Raw genomic sequence first — 26,246 nt, 5'->3', positions numbered from 1 at the left:
CTAATATGATTTACTTCGCATCCATCGAACAACTTCTCGAGCTCGTTGTACACCTCCTTGTATGCCATCATGCTATCATTGATCACGTCACATTGGTTCATAACTTGCTGAGCCACCGCCAGTGGTGAGTCGCCAACGATTTTTAGACGAGTAGCACCGCAGGCTTTCGCCATCTTCAGCCCGTGGATGAGTGCCTCATATTCTGCTTCATTGTTAGATGCGTTAGGGAACGTCATCCGAAGGATGTACTTCAACTTATCGCCTTCAGTGATATGAGCACTACTCCCGCGCCCCTTCTAGTCTTTTGGACCCATCAAAGTTCATGGTCCAGGTTCTCGACAAGTCTGGAGGTCCTGTGTTTTGCAACTCCATCCATTCTGCGATGAAATCTGGCAAAACTTGCGACTTGATTGCTTTTCTTTTTTCATACGTGATGTCCCGAGGGGAAAGTTCTATTCCCCAAAGGGAGACACGACCCGTAGCTTCTGGATTGTTTAGTATATTTGACAAGGGAGCTTCATTGACCACTATGATCGGATGTGCCGAAAAATAGTGGCGCAATTTTCGTGCTGTTGTGAACACTCCATATGCTAGCTTTTGGTACTGAGGGTACCTTTGTTTTGAGGGCGACAGAACTTCGCTCACGAAGTATACTGGCCTCTGCACTCCATGGATTTTGCCTTCTTCTTCTCTTTCGACTACTAGCACCGTGCTAACCACTTGAGGTGTGGCTGCAATATACAGCAGGAGAGGTTCCTTTTCCTTTGGTGCCACCAAAATTGGTGGTGTTGAAATTTTGCGTTTCAAATCCTCGAAGGCTCTATCGGCCTCTTCGTTCCATTGGAATTTATCTCCTTGCTTTATCAAAGCGTAAAATGGTAACGCTTTTTCTCCTAGCCTGGCGACGAATCTGCTCAATGCTGCGACTCGCCCAGTTAGCTGCTGTATCTCTTTCAACTTTGTTGGCTTCCTCATTGTTACTATAGCTTGTATTTTGTCGGGATTTGCTTCAATCCCTCTTGCTGAGACTAGGAACCCCAGGAGTTCTCCTGCTGGGACACCGAAAGAACACTTCGTCGGGTTCAACTTTAGGCAGAATTTGTCGAGGTTGTCAAAAGTTTCTTTGAGATCCTCGATCAGCGTTGCCCCCTTTTTTGACGTTATGACGACATCATCGATGTATACTTGCACGTTTTTCCCGATTTGTGTTGCTAAACACTTCTGCATCATCCTCTGATATGTTGCTCCCGCATTTTTTAGACCGAAGGGCATTGTCTTGTAGCAGAACACGCCGTAAGGTGTAATAAACGCTGTTTTGGCTTCATCATCTTCTTTTAATCTGATCTGGTTATAACCAGAGTATGCATCCGTAAAGGAAAGACGTTCACAGCCTGCCGTGGAGTCGATGATTTGATCGATCCTTGGGAGGGGAAAGTGATCCTTAGGACAATGTTTATTGAGACACGTAAAGTCGACGCACATGAGAAGGACAACCGTGTGTTTCTTCGGAACCATCACTGGGTTAGCTACCCATGTAGCTTCTGTAGATATCTCTTTGATAAAACCAGCCTCCTCGAGTCGATTTATTTCGGATAGCATGGCTTTGCGGTTTGGTTCCGAAAAACGCCGCAAAGGTTGTTTGATTGGTCTTGCTACTGGATCCAAGTTTAGGTGGTGCTCGGCAAGTTCCCTGGGTACTCCTGGCATGTCAGCTGGACACCATGCAAAGATTTTCCAGTTCTCACGGAGGAACTTGACGAGCGCGCTTTCCTATGCGATATCCATATTTGTTGCAATGGATGTCGTTTTTTCGGTCTGTCGGGTGGATTTGCACCTCCTTAGAATTTTTCTCGGTATTGAAAGTTGACTCTTTATTTGGCCTTCCAACGTCCGGCAAGACGTCGTAGTCGGTCATGCTTTTTGACGCCAAATACTCAGCTTGCATCCCGAAACTTTCGATAGCCGATGAAAATCCTTGTCGCATTTATCGGCTAAAGCGAAGCTTCCTTTGACTGTGATTGGTCCCCTTGGTCCAGGTAGCCTCCACAACAGGTATGTGTAATGTGGCACTGCCATAAATCTAGCGTATGCTGGTCGTCCCAACAAAGCGTGGTACTGCGACGGAAAATCTACGACTTCAAATTCCAGCCTCTCGATTCTATAATTCTCTCGGGTTCCAAACTGAACGTCGAGGTTGATTTTTCCCAGTGGATAATTTGGCTTCTCTGGTGTGATACCGTGGAACCTTGTGTCTGTTGGCTTCAGGTTCGCTAAGGATATGTTCATCTTCCTCAATGTATCTGCATACATGAGGTTTAAGCTGCTGCCGCCGTCTATGAACACTCGAGAGACGTCAAACCCTGCAATAAGCTGCTGGTAGAATAAGTGCTGACTGCCTGGTCGAGGAACTTGTTGCGGATGATCTGCTATGGTGAACCCAATATCTTGCCCTGACCAATTAAGATACTCGACAGTTGGTGGAGGCATTTTTTCTGCCATAAACACTTGTCGTGAGATTACTTTCTGAGCTCTATTTGATGGCCTTGCCTTCTGAATCATCGACACCGCTCCATGAGAATTGGGATCAACGTAAGGTGGTGGTGGGGGTGCTGCTGCTATTCTGAGCTGATGTCGATTGTCGTCTGTGATTGCGGGAGGTGGTGGCAGGTGGATCTCGCTCCTGGGTTCCCGAGGATTTCTCTGTGCTGCTCGAGCATTAGCGTGCTCTGCATGCCTTAGCATTGCCTGAAAATTTCGGCAGTCTTTTCTGCAAGTGCCTGACTGTCTTTTACCGTTGTTGTCAATGAAAAAGTGCATCCGACACGGCCCGTTCATCATCTCTTCAGGGACATGAAAGGCCTTGGGAACCTGGGCCCGCTATTTTGTCTGTTGTTGCGAGAATCATCCTCGTTGTCGCTTCGCTGCTCTTCACTTCTCACGATAATCATCTCTGTTGTTTCCTCCGTATTTGTTCGAAAACCTGCCGAGATTTGTCCTGAGCGTCGTAATTGCAGTATCGCCAAGGAAACCGTCGCCTTGGTTGATAGTTTCGCCCCGGTCCTCTTCCTGGCGACTGTGTCGTTTGTTATAGACAGCATCTTCTCCATCTGCCCATTTGTTTGCTATCTCCATTAACGCAGAATCGTTCTTGGATTGGTTCTCCCCAAGTCCTCGACAAAATCTCCACGCCTGATTCCTGCAACAAACGCATCTATTGCTCTCTCGTCAGATATATTTTCTGCCGAGTTTTTGATGATATTCCATCTTTGGATGTATTTTCTCATTGACTCATCTGGCTTTTGTCGACATGCTCTCAACTCCTCTAACGACGCAGGTTTTTTGCACGTGGATCTGAAGTTTTTGACGAACACGTCCTCGAAACTTTCCCAGCTATCGATAGATCCTGGAGTGAGTTTCTTTATCCACGATCGTGCGGCTCCACTCAAATGCACCTGAATGCTTTGCATGGCTGTTGCCCTGGTTCCTCCCGTGAGCTTCACTGTCTCCAGATAGTCGACTAGCCAATCCTCTGGATCTTGAAGGCCGTCGAACTTTTTGAAATTGTCGGGTAGCTTGAATCCTGAAGGGACTCGAGTTTTTCGGACTCTCCTCGTGAAGCATGGCAAGCCGCACATATCTTCGTCGTTAAGCTCCGGAGATTGCCGATGATCCCTTCTGCTTTGTCGTGCTCTGTCGACTCTTGCTTGTGCTGCCGTATCCCTTGCTCCACTTGGTCCTTCAGGGGCTGCCGCCGTTGCTGCTGCAGGTCGTGTACTATTTTGCCTTGCTGTTCCTTCGGGAGGCGTTGAAACGAACGCTGTCCCCATAGCTCCAACTCCTGCTATCGCCATATTGTATAGTGTTTCCCTTGGATCACCTGGAGGTGGTTTAGACGCGAGGATAAAAGCTTGTGTCGCCATATACCCAGCTTCTGGTGTCTTAGGGATAATGTTTCCTCTTGTGTCTATCGACATAAAGGACATGTCGAGGTTTTGAACCAAGTGCTCTCTTTCTGCTTCGGGTATGTGTTGTAACCTTGATCTTCCTCTGTTCCGAGCCTCCCTGTGGCTATCACCCGAAGTTCTAGATAGTCGACTCAGATCTGCCCTTCTCCTGCTGGATGCAGAAGCTGCTTCCTTTCTCTGTTCAGCTCAATTGTCTGCTTTTCCAATTCCTCGCAGCTCGTGCGAGCCTATATTGATATGCTTGCAATTCCTCTGGTGTGGCCGTGGTAGCCATTGGTTCTGTACCGTTCATAGCTCTCGCGGCTCTGTCCCACGCTGTTTGTGAAAGTTGGACTCTATCTCGCGGCTCTGGCCCGACGTATTTATTGCCCAGGCCTTGTCGCAGATTGGAGGGATCGACGTATGGATTTCCCAGATCGTCAAAAGCCTCAGATGTTTCCTCTTGATCTTCAATGGCATAAATCTGATGATACTTTGTACTCAGATCTATGTTGGGTTTGGTGGCATCATCGTTTAGATTGATGAAGACCTTGCCCACTGTGATAGATTTGTCGATGAAGTCATACCTGTCGACATCGCTTGAGCCATCGCTTATATATGAGTCCGCAGATGACTCAAACGACATGTCGTTGAAGATCTTGGCGAGTTTCTCTCTTGTTCTGGTGCTGATGTAGCGTGTCGCCGAAGTTTCTTCTTCTCCTGACTCGGTTGACGACGCATAGCTTGAAAAATCGGAATCGACCTTCGACGATCCCGACGAAATCGGAACCTCGACACGATACGATCCTTCCTTCTCGACGCGAAAGTGAAACCTTCCGAACGTTATCTCCATGGGCTCCGCCAGATACGCATATGCATCCAAACGGGAGGGTGGGTGAGGAACAAAATCGACAAGACCAGCAGCGATCTGTTTACCTCGATCCATTGTGTTGCTTGCAGTTGATGATGTCGAAGATCTTGAACGTGCCATCGAGATCAGATCCTTACGCCTCTAATCCCCACAGACGGCGCCAATTGACAAGGTATCAACTTGTCAATGCCTATGGATTGTAGGCTAGGGTTTAGTTAGAAGTAGAGGGCAAGTAGATCTCGAAGGTTTCAGCCGAAAAGTACTCGACGATTATGAAAATTAGGGTTTGCAGATAATGATTCGATGATCTCCTCGTCCCTCGACTCCCCCTTTATATAGGAGGTGGAGCCGAGGGATTCGTGTAGTACAAATTACAGAGTCCGGGACGGTTTCTAACTCATCCCGCCAGATTACAAAATAACACTTCCTATTACAACTCTATCTTTCCTTAAATACATCTTGGGCTCTCGAATCCTCTTATTCTTCGGGTAGTAGGCCTTCAGTAAACCCCGGGTACTATCTTCGGCAAGCCCATTTGGGATGCCTATGTCACATGGAGATTGCAACTTATGCTCTTTCACCTGTCGAAGGCGGAGGACCAGGTCTCCTGTTGTAAACGAGCGATTCCGAACTCGATGGCTGTTATAGCGTCGGAGTTTCTGCTGGTAAATGGTGGAACGCTGGTCAGCTAAGTTCCGGGCTTCTTCAATCGGGTCCACAGAAAGCTATCTAGCCTCGTCAGCTGTATCTTCGTTGTAGGCGGAAATTCGCGGGGAGTCGTGGATGATGTCGGAGGGAAGCACAGCTTCAGATCGGTATACTAGAAAGAAGGGGGTAAACCCTGTTGATCTGTTAGGGGTAGTTCGCAAACTCCACAGAACAGAATCCAACTCCTCAGCCCAAGCTCCGGCTGCGCGTCGCAGCGGCTCTTCAAGGCGTGGTTTTACTCCGGCTAGTATGAGACCATTGGCTCGCTCGACCTGCCCGTTAGATTGCGGATGTGCCATAGATGCCAGGTCCAGCCGGATCCCAAGGTCGTAACAATAATCCTTGAGCTCTCCTTGTGCGAAGTTCGTACCATTATCCGTGATTATGCTATGTGGGATGCCGTATCTCACTACGAGGCTGCAGACAAATTTTAGTGCGGTAGCACCATCGGCTTTTCTCACTGGCTTTGCCTCGATCCACTTACTGAACTTGTCAATAGCGACCAAGAGGTACTCAAAACCGCCAGGAGATGATTTTTTCAGCTTTCCAACCATATCAAGCCCCCAGACCGTGAACGGCCAAGTGATAGGGATGGTCTTGAGCTCCTGAGCCGGAGCATTCGGTTGGGTAGCATAATATTGACAACCTCGGCAGGTTTTTACTAATTTCTCAGCATCTTCTTTGGCTGTGAGCCAGTAAAATCCTTGCCGAAAAGCTTTTGCAACGAGGGAACTGGGAGCGGCATGATGCCCGCAATCGCCAGCATGCATCTCTCTGAGGATTTCGATGCCATCTTGATGTGAGACGCATTTCAAAAATACCCCAGTTGCACTTCGTTTGTAGAGCTATTCATCAACTATTGTATAGGATCTTGCTCGTCTGATGATCTGTCGCGCGAGGACCTCATCCTCCGGCAGCTTCTGATCAATGAGGTAATCCAGGAAAGGCTGCGTCCAGGCCGGAATGATAACCATCACCTGCTTAGCCGGAGATACTGCCACCTCTGGGTTTTCTGGGTCAGCGCCCTTCACCGAGGGTATCCGTAGGTGCTCAAGGAAAATTCCGGGAGGGATGGGTTTCCTGCCTGATCCGAGCTTGGATAGCATATCTGCCGCTGTGTTATCATCTCTCCTGACGTACTTGACTTCATATCTGAGGAAACACTTAGCGATCTCGTCAACTTCGTCTCTGTAAGCCGCCATGATGGAGTTTCTGGCGTTCCAGGTTCCGGCTACTTGTTGTGCCACCAGGTCGGAATCTCCGCAGCATATGATGTGCTTGATCCCAATTTCCTTAGCGATGCGTAGACCATGTAGTAGAGCCTCGTATTCCGCCATATTGTTTGTAGCTTCGAAGTGAATCTGCAGAACGTACTGCAACTCTTCTCCGGTGGGGGATTTCAGTGTGACTCCGGCTCCTGAGCCTTGATGCTGCTTGGATCCGTCAAAGTGCATGACCCAAGTTTCTGGTTCCGGCTCAAGTTCGGCATCCGGAGCTTCTGTCCAATCAGCGACGAAATCCGCCAAAATCTGAGACTTGATCGCAGTCCTAGCTTTGTAATTGATATCGAAGGCTGATAGTTCTATGCCCCATTTTGCTGTGCGTCCTGTTGCGTCAGCGTTGTTGAGAATGGTTGACAATGGAGCTTTGCTCACAATTGTCATTGGATGCTCCTGGAAGTAGTGCCTCAGCTTCCGGCTACCTAAGAACACATCATAGGCTAGCTTCTGAAAGTGAGGATATCTCTGTTTGGATTCCGTCAGCACCTCGCTAATGTAGTAGACTGGTCTCTGGACTCCGTATTCATGACCTTCTTCCGTTCGCTCCACCACGATGACGAGACTGATGACCTTATTGGTGGCTACCAGGTAGAGGAGCATAGGCTCTGACTCAGCCGGAGCTGCCAAAATAGGTGGGGAAGTGAGTAAATCCTTCAACCCCTGAAGTGCTGCATCTGCTGCGTCGTCCTAGACAAATTTGTCCGTTTTCTTCAGTAGTTTGTAGAGAGGTAGTGCCTTCTCGCCAAGACTGCTAACAAACCTACTGATTGCTGCAACACAACCAGTTAGTCGTTGCACATCTTTGAGACAAGTTGGCCGTTTGATGCACAGGATTGCCTTGATTTTTTCCGGGTTTACTTCGATGCCTCTAAGAGACACTATGAAGCCAAGGAGTTTTCCGGCTGGCACGCCAAAGACGCACTTCAGCGGATTTAACATCATCTTGTACCGTCGGAGATTTTCAAAGGTTTCTGTGAGGTCGCTGATCAGGTCGGATCCTTTCCGGGTCATGACCGCGATGTCGTCGATGTATGCGTGCACGTTCCGGCCAATTTGGTCCTTCAGGCATCGCTCCATCGTACGTTGGTAGGTGGCACCTGCGTTTTTCAAACCAAAGGGCATGGTGACGTAGCAGTAAGTGCCAAAGGGTGTGATGAATGAGGTCGCCTTTTGGTCGGACTTCTTCATCCGGATCTGATGATACCCGGAATATGCGTCAAGAAAACACAGAAGTTCCGCCCCAGCCGTCAAATCAATGACTTGGTCAATGCGCGGCAAGGGGAACGGATCCTTCGGACAATGCTTATTCAAGCCGGAATAATCGATGCACATTCTTAGTATTTCAGAATTCTTTTTGGGTACAAGGACGGGATTTGCGACCCAATCAGTATGGATAACTTCTATTACAAAACCTGCCTCTAGTAACTTTGCTAGTTCCATCCCTATGGCGCGGCGCTTCTTGTCACCAAAGCGTCGCATAGCTTGCTTCACCGGTTTGGCACCCGGATTTATGTTGAGGTAGTGCTCGGCGAGTTCCCTTGGTACTCCGGACATGTCAGAAGGTTGCCATGCGAAGATATCCATGTTAACTCAGAGGAACTCGACGAGCACGCTTTCCTATCTGGGGTCCATGTTGGCTCCGACTGACACCTGCTTGGAACTGTCTCCTACCTTGAGGTTGACCTTCTTGGTGTCTATCGCGGCCTTGAACGAGTTTTTCTGCTCGGAGATCTGTTTCTTGGTGGTCTACATTTCAGTCGGATCCACCGCGGCTCTGTAACCTTGAAGCTCCTCGTCGGATAGCACAGATTCTGCGAAGGCGGCTTCGCCAATTTCGCACTCTCGACCTTTTTTGTAGTCTCCGGATACGGTGATCATACCGCTAGGACCCGAAATCTTGAGCTTATTGTAGATGTAGCACGCCCTTGCGTGAAACTTGTGATAGGTGGGCCTGCCGAAAATGACGTGGTAGGAGCTCTTGAAAGGCCCAACTTCGAACGTGATCATTTCTTCGCGGAAATTATTAACATCGCCGAAGGCCACGGGAAGTCTGATACTGCCCAGAGAATTAGCTTTTTTACCCGGAACCACACCGTGAAACTCAGTGTTGCTGTGCTTGAGCTGTTCCTTGGTAAGCTGCATCTTCTCCAGAGTCTCCAGGTACATGATATTCAAGCTGGCTCCGCCATCCATAAGGCACTTGGAGAAATCAAACCCATCAATGCGGGGACTCACAACCAACGCGTAACACTCTTTTGGGATGATGGTTGGATGATCCGCCCTGTCAAACGTGCAAGGATTTTCTGACCACCTGACATACTGCGGCACAGCCGGAACTGTGGCGTTCAGGATCCGGAGAGCTGATTTGCTTGCACGGACTGTGGGCGTTCCGAGGAAAGTGTGGTAGGCGCCAGCACTCTTTTTGACGAAGGGGTTGGATTTGTTTGCTGCGGAAGCCTCTTTAGGATCCGGCGAAGCATCGTCCTCATCCATCGCCTCGGAACTATCATCGTCCTTTTCCTTGTTCTTGCCCTTGCCTCCTTTGCCGCGTGGGCGGTGCTTCCGGGCTCGCTTGTATCCTGCTTCCGGGTCGCCTTTTAGATCATTGACCCACTTGCAGTTTCGGTTAGTATGGGAGGACTTGCCAGTAGCCGGATCCATATGGGCCAGGCATGGCATGTCCCGGTATTCTTCATACGTTTGGGGAGCGCGGAATCCAGCAGCTGTGACCTCATCAGTGCGCTGTTGACCCCTGCCGGCTCCGCCCCATGTCCGCGGCCTCTTCCGCCTCCTTGACCTCCGCGTTGGAACGCCATGGCGACCATGTCGGATCCGCCGCTCTTCTGGTCATCCGGGGGATTTTTCCGCTTGTTGCTGTTGCTGCCGCCATTATCACGATTTTTCTTCTGTTGGTGGAGGGGTATGGCTGTAGCGGCAAGTTCTCCTCCTGCGTCGTCATCGGCGGCGGAGTGAGTACTTGCGATGCCGATCATGTCATCCAGCGTTAACTTGTTTTCGTTGTTCAGGCAAGTAAGCTTGTGCCGGAGCAGTCCTCCCCTTTGCAGTCCACCGATGAAGGCGTGCATGGCTGTGCTATTATCCACATTCTCACACTCGTTCCTGGTTGCTAACCATCGTGTGAGGAAACTCCGTGATGTTTCACCTTTCTTCTGGATACAGGCTTGCAAGTCGCTTGCTGTGGCAGGTCTTTTGTAGGTGCCCCTGAAGTGCTTCTCGAAGGCTATCTTCATGTCAAACCAACAAAAGATGGTGTTTTCCAGGAGGTCGCCGAGCGAAGTACGAGCTGGACCAATAAGGTACAACTGGAGCATGCGGCAAGCGATTCTCTGGTTCCCTCCGGCGAAGCTTACTGCATTGAAGTAGTCTTCGATCCAGGTGTCGGGCCTTTCGCTGCCATCATAGTGCTTCAGATTTCCGGGTAACTTAGGGTTCAAGACTTTCAGATCTAGCTCCTCTCGGATCATCCTGCCAAAGCACTTTGGGTCAATGTACTCAGATCTGTACTCGTTGAGACGTTCCCTTGCGTCGCGTGGGCCGGAGCGGGGGGACTTCGAGCGAGAGCGAGATCTCCGGCCTCCGCCTCCGCCTCCTCCACTGGGTGGTGGGGAGGGAGATTTGCGAGGGGGCCTGTGGGACCTTTTGCTTCCGCCTTCGGATTCGCCACGCCCATCACTCTGCTGATTCCGGCTTCGGTGGCTGCCTTCCCGATGATGGCGGTCGCCTCCGTCGTTCTGGCTCGCGTTCTTCGTTCCGGCTCCGACGAGGTTCCGGCGCATGCTCCGTGTTCCGATTCCTCTGAGGGACCACGTTGTCGCGGATATTGATTCCGCCAGGCCCATGGGGTCTGGTGTTTCCGACTGGACTACGATGGCGAGGGGGCGGAGGTGGTGCCTGGTGTCGTGGCGGAGGTGATGGGTTCCGGTACTTGTCTCTTCCAGTGTACATCGGATCCTTTCCCTTTCTTGGGTCCGTCGGAGGTGTTTTCGAGGGTACCGGGATCGGATTTGGATGTTCTCTGGTCCTCCTTCTGCGCTCTGAGGATCCGGTGTGCGATTCATCGTCACGATGCTGTCTTCCAGAGGCGTCCTTCTGCGCGGTGGATATACATAGATCCGGGTTGGATTCCAACCTGCGCGAAGTGTCAGCCTTACTCTGTTGCTACATTGCTGAAGCTACCAGCGTGCAGAGGTGCGCGATGTCGATTTCCTCATCTTGCTTGGCCAAGATTTCCGCAGCTTTCTTCATATTGTCCTTTGGGGTGGCAAGTGGCTGCTGATTTGTGGGAGTTGCGAAGTTGATCTTTCGAGGGCCAATGGCCTCCCGGCGGATTCTATCTGCCTCCTTACCAGCGTCCTCCATCATGGTTTCCCATCGCACTCGGAGTTTCTTAGCTTCTTCCAAGCATTTTGCGGCTTCGCGCTCTCTCTTGAGAAAACTTTCCATCACTGCTCCTGCCTCTTGCCTTTCCTCCAGCATTGCTGCTGCAGTGTTGGCAAATACTTGGGCGGTGGCCAGCATCTCCTTTCTTTTCACTTCTAGAACTTCAGGATTGGCGGCTTCGTCCGGAGTTATGGGTTTGTTGAGGATTTCCGAGTGTGCGATAGCACCCCGGCCGGCCTGTTTGACAAGCTCATCTACGGTCATGTATTCCGTATGGCCGGAGATGTTTCCTTCTCCGGATTCCAGTGCAACGCGGAAACGAGGTCGCGAAGGCGGAGTTTCCGAAGTGGACTGGCCCAGGATCACGTCGCCAGTCGGAGTTTCTTCATCAGTTTCCTGCTCCAGCCCAGTTATGGTTGCAAGGACCTGTTTAGGCGGAGCGGATTATGCCTCGGCTGTCTCCTCATCTTCGAACTCTTTCATGGCTCGATTGTATTCTTCTGTGTTCATAGTGGAAACGTCGTCTGATGTTGGGCTTAGGTTGCCCAAGATCGATTCCTCCTTTTCTCCGGCATCCTCTTGACGGTCCGGAACGGCGCTATCTCCGGCAGCCTCCTGCTGATCCGGGGCGTCACTATCTCTGGTAGCCTCAACCTGCATGGGTCCAGCTTCTTCCAGGGGAGGAGCGGTTCCTGCGGTGTGTGCGAGGAAGTGCACGAAGTGGCACCTTTGCTTTTCTAACACCTGGGAGACCCAGGCGGATCTGCATTGGTCTTCCACCGTAATTTCCTGCTCAGGGGCGGATTGGGTGGGCTTTGAAATTTCCGGATCAGAGGCGGAACCTTCCTTAAGAAGCTCATGCATCTCAGATCGGATCTTCGCGACAACGTCCTGCTCAACGGCGGTCGCGTCAGCGTGACTTACCAGAGCGTTTTCGTCGGAATCGGCGGTCTCGCCGATGAAGATGTGTATCCCGCCAATCGGGACTATGGAGAGCTTGACGGGGTTTGTCCTAGCCGGAATCCAGCACTCGTCCCGAGGGACGATCGGAAAATTGCCGGCGTACAAGACGCGCCCCACGGCGATGGTGTCGCCAATGCCTCCGAAGGTAGAACCCTCCCGGTTCCGGCCTCCAGACGCCGCAGGCCCCACGGTGGGTGCCAACTGTCGTTGCCTATTCGACGGTACCTCGGGGGAGGGATCCTCACGAGGGGGAGAAGAAGTAGGGGCCATTGGGTGGAGAGTCCTCGGGACGGTGGTACGCGATTTACCCAGCTTCGGAACACCTGCTCGAGGACAGGGCCTACTGCTGCTTGTCTGAAATTATCTGGGCGCTTTCGCGTTGTTACAATGAGTTGTGGTTGTGCCCCTTAGGGCTCCCAGGATCCGGCTTATAAAGATGTCCGGATCTAGGGTTTACACGGAGAGTCCTAGCCGGAATACAAGTTGCCTAACTACGGAATATTACATTGCCGTGCACGTCAAGGATCCGTCTTCCATCTAGACCGTACTGGATCCAGATACTTTATGGGCCTCCACGGATCCGGCCTCCTTTGTAGGTCGGTTGGGATCCGGCTTCCTGCTCCTGGGCTAGACTTCATCCTTCATGATCTACAGCAACTGGGCCGCCCGATGGGCCACATGCCTCATCACCAATTGTGGGCCACCCGGGCTTGCCGGATCTTGACCATGCCGTTGATATACCCATAAAGTATACCCACAACACTCTCAAAGGGGAACATATTGTGTAGAAATACAAGACCGAGAATGGAAATCTCTTCGACTAGGTGAACCAGGAGGTGCGTCATAATATTGAAGAAGGATGGTGGGAACACCAACTCGAAACTGACAAGACATTGGACCACATCGTTCTGTAACCATGGTAGATCTTCTGGATTGATTACCTTCTGAGAGATTGCATTGAGGAATGCACATAGCTTCACAATGGCTACTCGAACATTTTCCGGTAGGAGCCCCCTCAAAGCAATCGGAAGCAATTGCATCATAATCACGTGGCAGTCGTGAGACTTCAGGTTTTGGAACTTTTTCTCCGCCATATTTATTATTCCCTTTATATACGACGAGAAGCCAGACGGGACCTTCATACTGCTCAGGCATTCAAAAAAGATGACCTTCTCTTCTTTGGTAAGCGCGTAGCTGGCACGACCTTGAAACCGTTCCGGATGCCGGTCTTCTGGGTCTTTCAAATGTTGCTGGTCCTGCCGTGCTTCCTTTGTATCATTTGTCTTCCCATACACGCCCAAGAAGCTTAGCAGGTTCACGCAAATATTCTTCGTAACATGCATCACGTCGATTGCAAAGCGGACATCTAGGACTTTCCAATATTCTAGCTCCCAAAATATAGATTTCTTCTACCACATGGGTGCGTGCCCGTCAACTCCCTGCGGAACTGATTGTCCGCCAGGACCCTTTCCAAAGATGACTTTCAAATCCTTGACCATATCAAATACATCAGCACCAGTACATTCCGCAGGCTTCGGCCGGTGATCTGCCTTGCCGTTGAAATGCTTGCCTTTCTTTCTTAAGTTATGATGTCGGGCAAGAAATCGACGATGCCCCAGGTACACATTCTTCTTACAATTACCCAAATATATACTTTCAGTCTCATGTAAGCCGTGCGTGCATGCATTGTATCCCTTATTTGTCTGTCCCGAAAGGTTACTAAGAGCAGGCCAATCATTGATGGTTACGAAAAGCAACGCTCGTAGGTTAAATTTCTCTTCTTTGTGCTCATCCCACACACATACACCAGGTCTGCCCCACAACTGTAAAAGTTCATCAACTAATGGCCTTAGGTACACATCGATGTCGTTGCCGGGTTGCTTCGGACCTTGGATGAGCACTGACATCATAATGAACTTCCGCTTCATGCACAACCAAGGAGGAAGGTTGTAGATGCACAGAGTCACGGGCCAGGTGCTATGGCTGGAGCTCTGCTCGCCAAAAGGATTCATGCCATCTGTACTTAGACCAAATCTTATGTTCCTTGCGTCAGCTGCAAAATCTTTGAACTCTCTGTCGATCTTTCTCCATTGTGTTCCATCAGCGGGGTGTCTCAACTCCCCGTCCGACTTACGGTCCTCTTTGTGCCATCGTAACAACTTGGCATGCTCTTTGTTCCTGAACAGACGTTTCAACAGTGGTATTATAGGAGCATACCACATCACCTTGGCGGGAACCCTCTTCCTGGGTTTCTCGCCCTCAACATCGTCACCAGGGTCATCTCCTCTGATCTTATAACGCAATGCAGTGCATACCGGGCATTCATTCAAATTCTCGTATTCACCGCGGTAGAGGATGCAATCGTTAATGCATGCATGTATCTTCTGAACCTCTAAACCTAGAGGGCAGACAACCTTCTTTGCTTCGTACGTACTGGCGGCAACTCGTTATTCTTTGGAAACATATTCTTCAACATTTTCAACAACTTTTCAAATCTTGAGTCAGATAGACCTTCATGTGCTTTCCATTTAAGCAAATCCAGTGTGCAGCCCAGCTTTTTCAGACCATTATCGCATCCTGGGTACAGCGACTTTTTGTGATCCTCTAACATGCGATCCAAATTCTCCCTCTCCTTTTCAGTTTCGCAGCGTCTTCGTGCATCAGTAATGGTCCGACCAAGATCATCAGCGGGCTCATCACGTGCCTCTTCTTCACCTTCCCCTTCACATTCCCCTCTTTCAGCATCCTCCATGAAAGTATCACCGAAATGATCAGGATAGTTGTCATCGATATCATCCCCTTCTTCATCTTCTTCCATTCTAACCCCTCTTTCTCCATGCTTGGTCCAACAATTATAGCTTGGCATGAAACCGTGCCGAAGCAGGTGCACGTGAACGGTTCTTGAGGAAGAGTAACCCTTCTGATTCTTACAGCCAGCACATGGACATATAACAAAACCCCCCTGCTTGTTCGCATTAGCCACTGCGAGGAAATCATTCAAACCCGTAATGAACTCATCACAGAGTCGGTCACCGTACATCCATTGCCGATTCATCTGCATTATTATTATATAAAGTATATAATTAACCATCATGCATTTGTTAAACTAATTAACTAGCTAGAAATAATAGAAATTAAACTATGAAATACACACATGCATATTTTATCAATGACACATGAAAGGTTCAAGTTGCTAACCGCGATCGAGGAGGAAAAATAAACAAGAAAGCTTAAGTGTGGCTCGGACACTTCATATCATGTTTGTTTCATGCTCTCGGGTATTTTATCGAACACCTTGTGTGCATAAGAGGATCAAAGCCAAACCCACCACCCCTTGTGAATAGAAGTGGAACACCAAGTTGCTAAGTGAAGTGTGCTGAACTGTATTTATAGGGGTGGGCGCCAACCGCGACTAAAGGCACGCCCGTACACCAGCTGTCGACCGAGCCCGCTGGGTCCAGGACCTTTAGTCGCGGTTGGCCAGGCCAACCGGGACTAAAGGCACGCCCGTACACCAGCTGTCGACCGAGCCCGCTGGGCCCAGACCTTCGGTCGCGGTTCGCCTGCAGAACCGCGACTAAAGACCACATTAGTAGCGGTTCAAATATTTTGGGAACTAATGGAATGGTATGGAAGCCCCTTTTTCTACTAGTGCAACCTTATCACAGATGTAACAGTAGTGCTTGACCTTGCAATCGTTGGACGCGTGCGAGTCATCGGAACACTTCCAACGCCAAGTACCTTTCTTGCCTTTAGGGGGATTGTTGGGCACGTATCCCCCTGCAGGGACGGTGATGATACCAGACGATGCCTCTAGAACAGGCCCCACAGATTGAGGCGGCAACATCTGCGCCGAAGAAAGGCTGGGGGGGCGAACTGCGGCTGCTGGGAACAGTCGGCATAGGGCCTGGCAACTGGAATTGGGGCTGGGACTGACCCTGCTGAGCAAACCCTTGCGGCACATTCGCATACTGGTAGAACTTCTGGATCCCCTGACCCTGCAGCGCTTGTCCCTGTGAAAGCGGAAAAGCTAGGATGCTGTCTGGACCGGCAAGGTTCAGCTGAACTTGACCCTGGAACCCCAAAACTTGAGCGGCCTGCTGCCCATTGGCCACCCCACGGCGGCGGCTGAGACCCCGCCATGGGCGGCCGAGGCCTAGCCGCGACCTCCGCGAAAGATGGTCGATCGGCTGAGAGGTCTCCACCCGCCACGATGAGGGCGACATCGCAACCAACGGAGGTGGAGTGCGGGAGGGCGTGGAAGACGACGACGACGATCCACGGCCCTGACTGGCGGTTTCCCCGCCGAGGAGGGCGGCACCCCAACGTCCCTCATTTCCGTGATCGACTGACTATCCCATTTCCGAATACGGCGCCGGAACTTGGATTGGAACTTTTGTGGCGACGATCCTCCTGATCCGTTTCAAAAAACAAAAAGTCAAGCTTGCCCATAAAAAACCCAGCAAAAGCGAAGCGAATCAGTGGGGACATTTTCATTTTTCACAGCTTAAGCATTCCATGCCACCAACTGCCAAGATTTGCAGTCAACCCCAGCGTGTTCACTAGCTGCTGAGTAGTCAAACAGGCAGGCAACCAAACAAGTACACAGCTGCAGCTACAGGGAAGAACCGAGAGGGCAAACCAAGAAGAAACCATCAAAAGTGGCTGAAGCTGCAAGTATCACATGAACCACGACGACCGCAGGACTAGCGCCGGCGTCCGCTTCTGCCCCTCCATGACGTACACGAGGCCGGGCTGCAGCTTGCCGCCCCTGCCGAGGTTGAAGCTGAGGAATCCTTCAAGGTGCGGGCGGTGCGTCTCCCCCTCCGCCGTGCCGCCCATTCTCACTCCCCACCCGAGCTCGTGTTCCGGGGTGTCGGAGAGGCAGCATCCCCACCGCACCGGCCCACGGCCGGACCACCCTTCCATCTCAACCCAGCCTTGTGCTCTCATGGCCTCAAACAGCTCACAGTCCACCAATATTGCCGCCATCGACTGGGCAGACCTGCTGGGAGCAAGAGTGCCAGCAGCTGCCATCACGTTGGATCCAAGATGAGTCGCCGGAGAAGTGTTGATTTGTGGTTTTAGGCTGCCAAAGGGAACAGCAAGCGTCCCGAGGTTGTTGAACCGGGACGAGGACGGGCGGATCTGCCATAGCCCCGACAAGCTGAGCTTGACATCTTGGGCTGGCTCGTAGCGCACCTGCCCGAACGATGTTATGCGGTTTGCCACCCCATGGTCATCGCTTAATTCCTGTGCCCCTGATCCGAAGATGAGCTCTGCGAGCGACACGGTGAAGTTGGATCCCTTCATGCTCAAACCGGCGGCGCAGTTGTGTTGCTCCATGAAGGAAGGTGGGCCGTCGAGAGAGGCCTGGCTCCGGAGATTCTGCCAAGAAAAGCTCGCCGGCATAAGCGGATCGGACGGCCAGCAGATGATATGCTAGTCGATCAGGGGACACGTACGTTAGTTACGTTACCTCGATCAAGCTTGTTCCGTGCAAGAAGCCATTGCACTGAGCTCCGAACGGAACCAGGATCATGGACAGCCAGTCATTGATGTGGGCGCAGTACTGCAACCTGGTCAGCTCTAGAGGCCTCCTCCCGGTGTCCTCCTCCCCGACGATCGCCCCTGTCCCGAGCATGGTGGAGATCTCTGCACCTACGGTGTCCTTGCCCCTGGTCTTGGACTCCAAGACGAACCTGGAGCTGAGGCCCGTCCTGTTCCCAGCCACGCCAAGGATCTTTCTGGCGTGATCAAACTCCTGGTCGTCCACGAGGAGCAGCGCGCCGACAGCTTCGAGCGCGACCTTGACCCGGACGGGGAGGTCAGGGAAGTGGAAGCCCCACTGGTGGAAAAAAGGGCTTTGGTCGCGGTTGGCAACTGCCATTAGTCGCGGTGGCGCAACCGCGACCAAAGCTGCGCGACTAAAGGCCCCCCCCTTTAGTCGCGGTTCCTTACGAACCGCGACTAAAGGCCCGTCCACGTGGGCCGCAGGCGAGCGCCAGGGCGGAGGACCTTTAGTCGCGGTTCTTCTGGCCAGCCGCGACTAAAGGCCTCCGCAGGGTTTAGGGTTTTAGCCCCCCTCCCCCTAAATCTGGTTTCTTTTTAATTTGTATTATTTTATTTCTTTTGGGTTTTAATTCTGAAGGAGTTTCACATATTTAGGCCAACCGCGACTAAAGGCCTCCGCAGGGTTTAGGGTTTTAGCCCCCCTCCCCCTAAATCTGGTTTCTTTTTAATTTGTATTATTTTATTTCTTTTGGGTTTTAATTTTGAAGGAGTTTCACATATTCTACGGTACTGTATACATACATGCATATGAATGTACAATTTCAAACAAATTTGAAATTAGAACCAAAAAGAATTCAAGAGGAATATACAATATATATTCAATATCGGATCACCATATACAATATATATTCAATATCGGATGACCATATACAATTTTGAACAAGTTAGTTACAAATTCTGGTGCATATAAAGTTCTACGTCATCGTAATAGTGTTCTCCTCTAGGATCGATGACTTCCCTCGCCAACCATCCAGCTAGTTCCTCTTGAAGTGGTCGGAAGCGAGCTTCTGGACTAAGCGTCTTCCGGAGGTTATTCCTCAGGATGTTGTTCTCACACGTCTGGTCCCGCTCATTGCAGTATCTCCGGATCCTCTCACAAACATAGTATCCACATAGATTGGTCCCCGGTGGCTGAGTATCCCCAGTCGTCCGCACTGCCATTTTAAAAGATAGCTCTTTTTTGAATTCACCGACCTTGGTATCTACGAACCGTCTCCAAACCCTACGAGGCAAAGAAAATTAAATAAACAAGAGAGTTATTAATTAGTTACTTGATATTAGGAAATGATGAACGAAATAGGCCGATCGATATAGAGCGCAAATGAATGAAAATAATTACTTTTGCAACATTTTTCTCATGTCGCCCCAAAGCGCCGGATCCATATTCAGAGAGTCGTGGACGAGAACTGAGGAGGTCTGAACTTTAATTACCATAAGAATCCAGTGGAACCTGCGGACACGATACATGCACAGTCATGCATAACTCATCGATTAGCCACATACCATGCATGGAGTAAACAAAAGAGAATGTGCTCAAGACAGAAACACTCACCCAAAATGGTAAGGAAATAGAATATCACTTTTCTGTTGCTGTTTTCTAATAAACCGCCACAGGTCATCCTCCACGTCGGCGGGGTGGTGTTCTAACACATGTGAATTAACGATGTGTGGGTCAATGAACCCAACATCATGGATGTTCCTTATTCGCATTTCCCGCTTCTTCATTCTGCATAATAGCGTACACAACAAGATAGTTAGGACAGTGCAGGCAATGAACGAGATGGGGTAGAAATTAATAAATCACTTACAGAACGTAGCAACTGATGATAGATTTGTCGAGGTCGCGCAGATTGAACAGCTGGAACAATTCACTCAGAGGAATTTGTACCCAGTAATGTTTGAAGTGATGCTCATATCTAACTTCCGCATAGATATAGTCTTTGGCGTTTTTATGTTTTATGTAACCCTTGTACCAATTTAGCAGACCTAGCATTTGTCGAGGTAGATCCCCTTCCTGCGCAGGCTCGACGAGAGGGCCATTCTTCACATATGTAAATACTTCCGGATGCCGGTCATCAGGGTCTTTCAAACTTTGCTGGTCCTGCCGTGCTTCCTTTGTATCATTTGACTTCCCATACACGCCCAAGAAGCTTAGGATGTTCACGCAAATATTCTTCGTAACGTGCATCACGTCGATTGCAGAGCGGACTTCTAGGACTTTCCAATATTCTAGCTCCCAGAATATAGATTTCTTCTTCCACATGGCTACGTGCCCGTCAGCTCCCTTCGGAACTGATTGTCCGCCAGGACCCTTTCCAAAGATGACTTTCAAACCCTTGACCATATCAAATACCTCAGCACCAGTGTGTTCCGCAGGCTTCGGCCGGTGATCTGCCTTGCCGTTGTAATGCTTGCCTTTCTTTCTTACTGGATGACCTTTCGGAAGAAATCGACGATGCCCAAGGTACACGTTCTTCTTACAATTTGGCAAATGTACACTTTCAGTCTCATGTAAGCAGTGCGTGCATGCATTGTATCCCTTATTTGACAGTCCCGAAAGGTTACTAAGAGCAGGCCAATCGTTGATGGTTACGAAAAGCAACGCTCGTAGGTCAAATTCCTCTTCTTTGTGCTCATCCCACACACGGACACCAGGTCTGCCCCACAGCTGTAAAAGTTCATCAACTAATGGCCTTAGGTACACATCGATGTCGTTGCCGGGTTGCTTCGGACCTTGGATGAGCACTGGCATCATAATGAACTTCCGCTTCATGCACAACCAAGGAGGAAGGTTGTAGATGCATAGAGTCACGGGCCAGGTACTATGGCTGGAGCTCTGCTCGCCAAAAGGATTCATGCCATCCGTACTTAGACCAAATCTTATGTTCCTTGCGTCAGCTGCAAAATCTTTGAACTCTCTGTCGATCTTTCTCCATTGCGTTCCATCTGCGGGGTGTCTCAACTCCCCGTCCGACTTACGGTCCTCTTTGTGCCATCGCAACAACTTGGCATGCTCTTTGTTCCTGAACAGACGTTTCAACCGTGGTATTATAGGAGCATACCACATCACCTTGGCGGGAACCCTCTTCCTGGGTTTCGGCCCTCAACATCGTCACCAGGGTCATCGCCTCGATCTTATAACGCAATGCGGTGCATACTGGGCATTCATTCAAATTCTCGTATTCACCGCGGTAGAGGATGCGATCGTTGATGCATGCATGTATCTTCGAACCTCTAAACCTAGAGGGCAGTCAACCTTCTTTGGTGCGTACGTAGTGGCGGGCAACGCGTTATTCTTTGGACTCATATTCTGCAACATTTTCAGCAAGTTTTCAAATGCCGAGTCAGCTACACCTGCCGTGCCTTCCATCTCCAGCAAATCCGGTGTGCAGCCCAGCTTTTTCAGACCATCATCGCATCCGGGGTACAGCGCCTTCCTGTGATCCTCTAACATGCGATCCAAATTCTCCCTCTCTTTTTCAGTTTCGCAGCGTCTCCGTGCATCAGCAATGGTCCGACCAAGATCATCAACGGGATCATCACGTGCCTCTTCTTCACCTTCCCCTTCACCTTCCCCTTCACCTTCAGCATCCTCCATGAAAGTATCACCGAAATGAGCAAGATAGCTTTCATCGATGAAATCATCCCCTTCTTCATCTTCTTCCATTATAACCCCTCTTTCTCCATGCTTGGTCCAACAATTATAGCTTGGCATGAAACCGTGCCGAAGCAGGTGCATGTGAACATCTCTTGAGGAAGAGTAACCCTTCTGATTCTTACATTTAACACATGGACAGATAACAAAACCCTCCTGCTTGTTCGCATTAGCCACTACGAGGAAATCTTTCAAACCCGCACTGAACTCGCCGGAGAGTCGGTTACCGTACATCCATTGTCGATTCATCTGCATTATTATAATATAAAATATATAATTAACCATCATGCATTTGTTAAACTAACTAGCTACAAACAATATAAATTAAACAATGAACTACACACACATGCACATTTTATCAACGACACATCAAAGGTTCAAGTTGCTAACCGCGATCGAGGAGGAAAAAATAAATGAGAAAGCTCAAGTGTGGCTCCAACACTTCATATCATGTTTGTTTCATGCTCTTGGGGCATTTCATCAAACACCTTATGTGCATAAGAGGAACCAAAAGCAAACCTAACACCCACTTGTGAGCTTGTGAAGAGAATGGCACCAAATGGCTAAGTGTTGGCTGCTGGATGGATATATATAGGGGAGGGGCTTTAGTCCCGGTTGGCCTGGCCAACCGCGACTAAAGGCCTTCGGGCACCTTTAGTCGCGGTTGGCCTGGCCAACCGCGACTAAAGACCCCCCACGTGCACCGGCTGGCCACCGAGCGCCCTGGGCCCAGGCCTTTGGTCGCGGTTCTCCTCCCGAACCGCGACTAAAGGTACCATTTGTCGCGGATCCTGCAGCATCGCGACTTATGGGGCTCACCCGAAGCCTGTTTTTCCACCAGTGCCCTTGCCGTTCATGTACATGGAGAGGATGCGCTCGATCTGCTCGTGCTTGTCCATGAGCCTCATGACATCGGGGAATGTTTCGCGCTGCAGCCGCTTCATGATTTCACCCTGTAGCCAAAGGCAATGCCGGCCCGTGAGACAGGCAACAAGGACGATCTGATGATGCTGCTGGTGGCGAGAAGGGCGTACGTACAGGCCGGTTGTGGTGGTTCTGCCCCTGCGGCGGCGGCGTCTGCCTGGGAGGAGTCGCGTATCCGGAGTTGCCCCAGAAGGGGAAGGCGCCGCGAATGAAGGCCTGGCCAGACCTGAGCATGCCCAGGATGTTGTCGACGATCGTGGGGCTCGGCTTGGACATGGCCTCTGATGACACCGGCGCAGGCCCCGGCGGTGGCAGCAAAAGAAGTGGCGCCGCAGGGTCGGAGGAGGCCATGGCGCGATCACGCATCTGCCGCTGCCGCTTCCTTAGGGACACGTCGCAGGTGGATATCCGCTGGAAGAAACCAAGTGGCGTCGCGTCTTCCATTTTGCTCCGATGGAAGAAACGTTAACGGCAGTCTTGGATGGGAGGACAGAGCGGCGCTTCGAGGCGCTTTTCTCTTTCCTGCATGCTTCCTGTCCGCTCCCCTTTGCCTTTTGGCGCTTTAGCTTTGGCTTTGGCTTTTCCTTTCAATAGAAGAAAAGAAAAGAAAAGAAAAGGCGCGCTTGGTCTTGACTGTCTATTCGATCTATCGGATTGCCTCCGCCTCCCCTTGGGCGTGTTCCATTCCAGTCGATCGGGTCATGTTGATGCGTGATGGACCAGATGGGCTTACAAAATCTTGGCGGGGTTCCATACCGCGTGCATGATCTCCCTGCATGCATCAATCAACAAACGTTTATATCCCTTATATATAACTAAATTTGGTGGGATACACCGCCAAGCGCTGCACCTATGTGCTCCTAAGATGTGAAAGAGGAGGACAAATCAGACGATCGGCAGTGTGATTCGATCGGGGCCAGGTTTGATGGGGGTCTTGCATCATGCTGAACCTAGTTCACCACCTCAGCTTATGCTGCCCTCACAATCTTTCCTGCTAGCTCGGCTTAGAGCATCTCCACATGTGGCTCCGATAGCGGCTCCCATAGCTATTTGCGGGTCAGCGTCGTTTTTGGGCTCACACCGGCAACCCGTTGTTAGCAATAATCTTGCCTTAATCATATTAGAGTTAGAGTTGTTTCGTTTAGTGTCAAGTTGCCGTGTGTGTGGCTGCAGTTCGAGTCGTCTTGGAATTGGTCGTAGTAGTCCAGCTAGCTAGTACAAAGAAAAGGGTCTAAGGTAGTAGTACTGTAGTATTCCGGTTAGGATTAGTACATGGTCCGTGTGTGTGTCTACGTGTTAGAGTAGGTTTAGGACGTGGTCAGGTCGGCTGTTCGTGTATATATATACACAGCAGTACGTGGGTTTCTGTAATCGAGTTGTACCAAAAGAAAATTAGAAAAGCAATAAAGAATAGTTTAGAGGGTGCGACACGCACCCTTGGCGATAAATTTTGTATCTGCGTGTGTTCGTCTAGTTTGATGTGATTGATCCGTGGGCAAATCCCAACAATTGGTATCAGAGCGAGGTCGAAGATTTGAAGCTACGCTTGCCCCGGGGAGGCGACCCGTACTAGCGCCTCGGGGCGGGCGATCGTCGTTCGGCGGAACGACAAGGAGGAGACGGCGGAGAGTTGTCGTCGCAAGGTGGTGGAGCTGCGGATGATCGTTGACGGGAGAGGTGGTGCCGAGGTGTGGTGCCGGGAGTCTCGTCAAGATCGTCTTCGGAGGAGTCGGATGAGTCAAAGAGTCAAGTGTGTCCACGTCTACACGTGCGGTCGTCGTCGTGTCAATGAGTCGTCGTTGTGTCAAAGTGCTCGTCTCCGTGAAGATTTGTTGCAGTTGAAGCGCGTCAAGTGTGTGAGGTGTGCACGGTGTTCCGTGAGTTATGTCCATGTCCTCGTGGAGCGTCCTGGTTGCGGCCAGCAGGGTTCGGTGCGATGCCGAAGGCGGACGGTGGTAGGGAAAGCTACCGTAAAGCGAGGAGGTGTGTGTGCAGTAGGAGGAGAAGCTACTGTGCGCAAGTACAAGAGGAGTATGGTGCGAACCGAGTGCGAGGACCGCAATAGCGCTGGCACTATGTGCGAACCGAGTGCGGGATGGCCGGCAATGGCGGTGGCAAAACATTGCAGAGCAAAGGAAGTGCACTGCATGTTTCCTGCGTGGTCATACTGACTGTACGGACATGACAATGAAGATAATGAAGAAGGAGACGTGAAGCTGCGAGAGTCGACATCGGTAGGAGTATGAGGATGCGACATAGTCAAGATTAGGAGGAGATTGTTAGCAATAATCTTGCCTTAATCATATTAGAGTTAGAGTTGTTTCGTTTAGTGTCAAGTTGCCGTGTGTGTGGCTGCAGTTCGAGTCGTCTTGGAATTGGTCGTAGTAGTCCAGCTAGCTAGTACAAAGAAAAGGGTCTAAGGTAGTAGTACTGTAGTATTCCGGTTAGGATTAGTACATGGTCCGTGTGTGTGTCTACGTGTTAGAGTAGGTTTAGGACGTGGTCAGGTCGGCTGTTCGTGTATATATATACACAGCAGTACGTGGGTTTCTGTAATCGAGTTGTACCAAAAGAAAATTAGAAAAGCAATAAAGAATAGTTTAGAGGGTGCGACACGCACCCTTGGCGATAAATTTTGTATCTGCGTGTGTTCGTCTAGTTTGATGTGATTGATCCGTGGGCAAATCCCAACACCCGTGCCGGCCCCTTCGTCCTCGTCCACGTAAGAAATCGCCCGCGAGGCCCTTATGCCAGCCAAACGCGCCGCTTTCCCCACCTCCCACCCCCGCCGAGCCGACTCCCACTCTAGATCGCCACCGTCGCTCTCGCGGCCCCTACTTGCAATCGACACCGCCGCCTATCCAGGAACCGCTATCCATCGACACCTCTGCTACCCCATCGACCGACGGCTGCTGTTTCGACCGGAACAGAGGTCGCCGCCACCGCCGCCCAACCGACCCGCCCGCAAGGTGTTGGTCGGATTGCCGCGATGGACATCGACGACGAGATGATGGTGCAGCTGTTCACGGAGGAGCAGAACGCTACGGCTGCCGTTTCCTCAGGGACCAGGAGCTCCAGCATCGGCGGCTCCTTCAAGGTATTCATCATGGGATCCATCCTTCTCTCGTATTGCTTTTCCGTGGCCGCATGCTTACAAGTTGGAACCAAACGAATTTGTGTGTCAGCAAGTGCTTTTAGGGTGTGCCGCGTCAACTGATCATAGTGTTTGGAATGGAGATTCTTAGTTGTTTTCTGGTAAATTCAGATGCACCCCCCAAGCCCCGCCGTATGTTCCATTGGAATATCCACAATAGACCTAGTGTAAGTTTTGTCTATTATCGCACTTGTGTATGGAACCAAAATGGTCTGTGTATTGGGGAAAGGGGGCCAGGCTGGTGTTGAAGTTGGGGAACCACACTAGTGATGGAAATTGAGTTGAGTAGGATGTAGTGCAACCAGTGTAGTATTGATAATAATTCAGAATATCGTAGTTGTGTCTGGTACCAAATGGTTCTTGTGGATCAAGGAGAAGGGCCTGTGGTGGTTTCTAAGTTGGGGAACTAGAATAGTGACAGAAGCTGGGTGGAGTTAAGCTTTGTTATATATGGTTTCACTACTGCAGAAATGCTTATAGCCGCCAGGTGTTTAGTGACAAGCAAAATTATGCCTGTCACTAGTACAAGCACTAGTGACTGCTCGTAAAAATGCCCGTCACTGAGGCTGGCTAAAAAGATAAATATGTTAGTGACATGCATATATAAATGCCTGTCACTACTCTCTGAGCGCAATAATCATGTGACCTTGTTCTGGTGTAAGGCGATGTCAGGCTTCTGGCCACGCGATGCCGATCGAACGGCGGTGCCCTGTATCTCCAACGTGAAGGCGATGCGAGGAGAAGAACATATGAACCTTGGAATCATCGACCG

At 50.5% G+C, this 26,246-nt stretch overlaps 2 protein-coding genes across 2 annotated transcripts; both read right to left on the bottom strand.

Annotated features, from left to right (window-relative positions):
- Nucleotides 1-16,632: 16,632 nt before the first annotated feature.
- Nucleotides 16,633-22,800, bottom strand: LOC127349402 (uncharacterized). Its single transcript, XM_051375148.2, has 4 exons — nucleotides 22,435-22,800; nucleotides 22,243-22,349; nucleotides 17,647-18,013; nucleotides 16,633-17,555 (listed from the first exon to the last, which is right to left on the bottom strand). The coding sequence occupies exons 1-4, from the start codon at nucleotides 22,762-22,764 to the stop codon at nucleotides 16,848-16,850; spliced, it is 1,512 nt and encodes a 503-aa protein (XP_051231108.2). The 5' UTR covers nucleotides 22,765-22,800; the 3' UTR covers nucleotides 16,633-16,847.
- On the bottom strand, nucleotides 18,598-19,792 carry LOC139830797 (uncharacterized). The gene is made up of 4 exons (XM_071819625.1): nucleotides 19,550-19,792; nucleotides 19,294-19,467; nucleotides 19,081-19,191; nucleotides 18,598-18,963 (listed from the first exon to the last, which is right to left on the bottom strand). Exons 1-4 carry the CDS (start codon nucleotides 19,732-19,734, stop codon nucleotides 18,630-18,632), a joined length of 804 nt encoding a protein of 267 aa, XP_071675726.1. The 5' UTR covers nucleotides 19,735-19,792; the 3' UTR covers nucleotides 18,598-18,629.
- Nucleotides 22,801-26,246: the final 3,446 nt, after the last annotated feature.

The sequence above is a fragment of the Lolium perenne genome, chromosome 4, assembly GCF_019359855.2.
Source record: "Lolium perenne isolate Kyuss_39 chromosome 4, Kyuss_2.0, whole genome shotgun sequence".
Classification (NCBI taxonomy): Eukaryota; Viridiplantae; Streptophyta; class Magnoliopsida; order Poales; family Poaceae; genus Lolium; species Lolium perenne.
This window is presented reverse-complemented; position numbering and strand designations above follow the sequence as displayed.